General features: G+C 34.5%; 1 protein-coding gene across 1 annotated transcript; it reads left to right on the top strand.

The window, feature by feature from the left end:
- Nucleotides 1-239: 239 nt before the first annotated feature.
- On the top strand, nt 240-4,908 carry LOC139888420 (aldehyde oxidase GLOX1-like). The gene is made up of 2 exons (XM_071871428.1): nt 240-792; nt 3,836-4,908. Exons 1-2 carry the CDS (start codon nt 240-242, stop codon nt 4,906-4,908), a joined length of 1,626 nt encoding a protein of 541 aa, XP_071727529.1.
- The last annotated feature ends 801 nt before the right edge of the window (nt 4,909-5,709 follow it).

Genomic DNA, 5,709 nt, shown 5'->3' with positions numbered 1-5,709 from the left:
TCAAGAACTACTTCAAAGAACCAGCCAAACCGGTGATGAAAGCACATTAAGAGCCTTCATTACTAACCCAACAAACCATTTACTTTTCTTGACTATCTATATACAAAATGCCAACCTTTTCTATTTCATAAATTCATATATATATTACAGTACTTATTATTTAATATTTATATATCCCCTCACTCTTTCTTGCTCACTTCATTCTCAAAAACACCAATTCAATCCCACCTTATAAATTAATGGCACTTGTGCTGATCATAATATTATTACTATTAACAGTGTCTGGCTCTTCATCAGAACCTGATTTAACCAAAGGAAAATGGAAGCTTTTAAAGAGCAGCATTGGTGTTTCCGCCATGCATATGGCCTTACTACCAAATGATCGAATCATTACTTTCGATCGAACTGATTTTGGTCCTTCAAATATTACTTTTCCAGCCAAAAAATGCCCTTCAAATCTAGATTGTTACGCTCATTCTGTCGAATTTTATCCTGCAAAACGTAGAGTTCGTCCGCTTACTATTTTGTCCGACACTTGGTGTTCTTCGGGTTCCTTGTTGCCTAATGGCGTGTTAATTCAGTCCGGTGGGAACAATGCGGGTGAACGCGTTGTTAGGACGTTTAATCCTTGTGACGATTGTGATTGGGTTGAAAATCGAAATGGGCTCGTTTCGCCTAGATGGTATGCTTCTAACCAATTGTTAGCCGATGGGAAAGTGATTGTAGTTGGAGGTAGACGACAGTTTACGTATGAGTTCATCCCAAAGGGTCCAAATTCTGGTAAGAAATGTTGTTAATTATATATGTTCTCGAGTTTTATAAGTGAAAAAGAATCATACACAAAGGAATTAAAGAGAGGATAAAAATGAAAGTAATATAAAATACTCCGTAACTTAAATATAGTACACGTATTCTCGAGTTAATGGAAAATGAAGGAAAATAAATCAAATGAAAGGAAAATGATTAACTTGATTAAGATAATTATCAAGTTAGAATCATCATAAAGTATGGAAAGAAAATTGCGTGAGATTTTGTTAGGTTATATTAGTTGTTATTGACACATATTCTTTTTTCCTTTCCTTTGTAGTCAACAAAATTTTGAAAGGAAATTACCCATAGAAAAAGAAATTACTATATCATTCTATTTCTGTTTATTTCCTTTTTCTTTAAATCAAATAATAAGTTAGAATGACTTATTCTTCTTTTATTACTTTATTATTATTATTTTCTTTTCATTAAAAAAACTCGATAATCCTGATGACTCATTTTACATTTATTTTTTTAACGGAAAATGGGATGCATATAAAAGGAGAATAAAACGATGGAAAGAAATGTAAAAATGCAATAACTTAAATGTAATTTTGAGTTAGAATGTAACTCAAAAATAATGTAAAGAATATCAACTAACTTGGTGAAGATAATTTATCAAATGAAAATAATAAATTATATCAAAAATAAAATTAATTTTGTTAGGGTTACATTACTTCTGTTAGGTCTCTCAAAAGTCAATAAATATTAACCTCCATCCATGTATTAATATAAGTACCAACTTTATTTAGTCCCCATATTATTATTAACGACATAATAATTATATATGTTCAGGTTTTGAATAATGAAAATCCATGTTGGTTACTGCTAAGTTTACAAATAAGAATGAAAAGTTGATGTAGAATCTTAATAAATATACACGGTATCATTAAATATTGAATTACTTCCTCGTCTTAATTTAATTGTCTCTAAACAAAAACATATTATAATTTTTTCTTAAAAAAAAAAACTTACCATCATACTTTAAAGTATTGCTTTATTTTTTTTTTTTAACGGCAAAGTAAAGATTTTATTATATATGAAAGTTAATACAAATTTACAATCAGAAAGATCGTTCAGAACGACCAAGTCAAAACGACATTTATAACTAGGAAAACGATAAAATGAGGTCACCACGACATGATATATGCCCCCCGTTGTCGTAGGAAAACGCCGTGGTCCGTTCATTATCATTTAAGAGGAGATTTGACTTGAGAAAACAAGCTGAGATGGAACGAAATACAGTGTTGGCAATTCAACGACAAAGCATCCCGAACCAACCCAATTTCTCTCCTCTAAAACGACTACTCCGGGAGTGAGGCAAAAAACCTACAGGGGGGTATATCTGTTAGCCAATGCCGGATCTCCTAGTTTGTAAGGCAATCGAGTCATACCCACGCGGATTTTCGATCCACGGATCCCATTCTATGTTTGTAACTTTAATTCTGTTGGAGAACCATTCGAAGCTTTTAATTTGTATTTCTTTAAACACCATAGCGCTCGTGGTTTTCGCTTTAGAAAAAGTGGTAGCATTCCTGCTATTCCATATCATGTAACCGGTTACCCACTCAGTGGCTTGCCATAGTTGTTTGCCCATTGCAGAGTTAAAAGAGTAGCCATTCCCTAAAAAAGATTCATTGATGCTCATGTTAGTAAATGGGCCCAGATTCCACCAGTCGAAAACGCGTTTCCAAATGTCTAGGGCAAAGTTACATAAGATGATAGAATGTTCTACTGTCTCAAGTCCATCGTCACATACGGGACAACGAATCGTCCCTAAATCCATTCCACGCTTATCCAACTCTACCCTAGTAGGTATCCGTTTCCATCTAGCTCGCCATATAAACAACTCGACCTTGAGAGGGACAAGGTTATTACGAAGAGTCTTTGCATCCGAAGTTTGATTAGCCAGTTCCGCCCTAATCAGAATGTCTGTAAGCCTCCTCACCGAAAACGAACCATCATTGCTCCATGCCCATGCCCATTCTTCAAGACCTGATCTACACGGGACAAAACTAGATAGAATGTTAGTAAGATTGGTGAGGTCACCACTCAATCTCCCCGAGATATTGCGTGACCAACACCAAAACGTATGAGTATCATTACCCTCCCATCGGACACGGTCCCGGATTGTAGCGTTTTTGTTTGTTTCAAGCCGATATAATCTATTAAATTTATCTTTTAGTAACTCATCACCCAACCATCTTTCTTCCCAAAAACTAGTGCTTGAACCGTCTACAATTCTTTTTTTAATTGAGTTGGCAAAAGCGCGTTCAAAATTATATAAACTTTTACCCACCTTAAGAATGCCCGCCCATGTTGCCGAAAGTCGATTCGGTGGAAGAGAAAGAGAGGTGCTAAGTCCTCCCTCCTCCCCATAAATACTTTTTATAATAGACACCCACAGTGACCCACTTTCAGATTTAAAACGCCACCACCATTTTGCAAGCAATGCACGATTTTTTATGATCAAAGGGGCAATATCTAACCCACCAAAATCCCGAGGCCTAAGACAAGTGTCCCATTTAATCCATGCCATTTTGGAGACATCGGTCGACCCGCCCCAAAAGAACCGACGCCTCAAACCCTCCAATTTATCAATGACACAAGAAGGGGCCGAATACAAAGAAAAGAAATAAAGAGGTAGGCTAGATAATACCGATTTGATTAATGTGAGCCTTCCTCCAAACGAGAGAGACTTAGCTTTCCAGTCGGCTAGTCTTTTGCTGAACTTTTCAAATACCGGGTCCCATGCTTTGGATTGTTTCATCGACGAGCCAATTGGGAGACCTAAAAGTATTGCTTTATTAAAAAAAAAAAAAAAAAAAATAAAATAAAATAAAATAAAAAATAAAACTCATAAAATATACTCAATCTTTAATGTAAGTGAAAATATTAGGTTGTTTTAGCATATCAATTGAAATGAAATCTATACTAAATTCGTGACACTTCTATACATTAATTGTGACAACTATCCGTTACTTATTTGTATGCATTTTTGTAACGAATGAATATTTCACATTTGCAGTTCAGTACCAACTTCCATTTCTACGAGAGACACTAAGATCCGACCCGTTCCCAAACAATCTCTACCCGTTTATCCATCTCAACACGGACGGAAACTTATTCATTTTCGCAAACGATCGAGCAATATTACTAGATTACGTGCATAACAAGGTGGTACGGAAGTATCCAGTCATGCCCGGTGATGTTTCTCGTAACTATCCGAGCACCGGTTCATCGGTTTTGCTTCCACTAAATCTTTTCGGTACTACGAAAACCTCTCCTCCGGTAGTGGAAGTTTTCGTTTGCGGCGGAACTGTGCCCGACGCAATTGATAAAGCTTTTGCAAACAATTTTGTAGCGGGTACAAAAACGTGTGGACGGTTGAGATTAAACGATGTTTATCCGCAATGGGAAATGACAGAAATGCCCTTGGCCCGAATTATGGGGGACATGTTATTGCTACATACGGGTGATGTTTTAATTATAAATGGTGCCGCACGTGGGGCAGCTGGGTGGGACCTAGCAAGAGAACCGGTGCTGAACCCAGTTTTATATAACCCGGGCTCAAAGTCCTTCCATAAAATGAACCCCACTACAATTCCCCGAATGTATCATTCTAGTGCTCATTTGTTATCGGATGGTCGAGTCATTGTTGGCGGGAGTAATCCGAATTCGAATTATAATTTTTCAGCGCTTTTTCCGACTGAGTTAAGTGTCGAAGCATTTTCCCCGCCTTATTTATTTGGATCGAAGTTAAGACCGAATATAACTGGGATTAAAACGGGGGAGAATTTGGTGTATGAACAAAAAATAGTTTTTGATTTTCGACTTAGGGCAAATGGGAAAGAATTGGAAAATGAGAAGGTTTATGTGACAATGATGGCGCCATCGTTTACAACTCATTCTTTTTCGATGAATCAGAGGTTATTGGTATTGAATGTTTTGGAGATACAGAAAAAGTTTAAGGATAATTATGGAGTTGTTTGTTTAGCTCCGGTGAGTGCTGAGGTGGCACCACCGGGGTACTATCAGTTGTCGATTGTATATGATGGAGTTCCGAGTAGGACTAAATGGGTACGAATTGGTAGCATTTAGTTAATTGGTGTTGGCGGTAAATGAATAAGGTTATATGATATAACTATAAGGTTGTATTGCATGCAAGCTGTACAAATGACATCAAAATATACGATGGCATTTTATTTTACCTATATTTATTTATTTTTTCTTGGGTAGATTTATTGTCAAAGTCCTCCTTAGTTTCATTATTTCATTATATGTATTTGTATTTGCGCGTTGAATGTCACATGAGAATAAATTAAGGGAAAACTTGTGAGAATAATTAAATTAACCTTGAATCAAATAACTTAACCTTGTTCTTTTTGCAATTATTGGAAACATAGATATTTTGTCGATTTCAATTTTTCATATAAGTCATGTTTCAGTTATTAAAAAATAGACTTTTAGTATACCAAAGTAAATAAAGATTATATGAAATAAAAACGTCATATATAAATTTGAAGTAATTAATGATTAATAAATATATAAACCTTTCATCTTCTAAGTATAGTAAGTTATTTTTTAACTTATAAATATGTTATCTTTATTTTTTCATTTTTCCAAATCAATCATACAAAAGATTACAGCATATTACTAATGATGTATTCTCGATTTTTTTTAAGATGAAAAGAAGAAACTAATCATATAATTTAAATTTATGACAAAATTATGATATGGAAAATGACAAAATTGAAACTAATCATATAATTAATGACATAAATTTTATTTATTATGAATGAATGTTTATAAATAAAGTTAAATTAAGAAAAATAAAAAAATAACAGTTATTAAAAAGTTTATATGGTGTACTACTCTTGGTGGTGTTACATATCATTATTA

Source organism: Rutidosis leptorrhynchoides, chromosome 2 (genome assembly GCF_046630445.1).
Source record: "Rutidosis leptorrhynchoides isolate AG116_Rl617_1_P2 chromosome 2, CSIRO_AGI_Rlap_v1, whole genome shotgun sequence".
NCBI lineage: Eukaryota > Viridiplantae > Streptophyta > Magnoliopsida > Asterales > Asteraceae > Rutidosis > Rutidosis leptorrhynchoides.
The sequence above is the reverse complement of the archived record's forward strand: the minus strand, read 5'-3'. Positions and strand labels throughout refer to the sequence as shown.

Bases quoted from the DNA above. Each gene is read 5' to 3' on its own strand.
- LOC139888420 (XM_071871428.1), top strand. From the start codon at position 240: ATGGCACTTGTGCTGATCATAATATTATTACTATTAACAGTGTCTGGC. The intron at 793-3,835 runs GTTAATTATATA...TCACATTTGCAG, and splicing joins AAATTCTGGTAAGAAATGTT to TTCAGTACCAACTTCCATTT.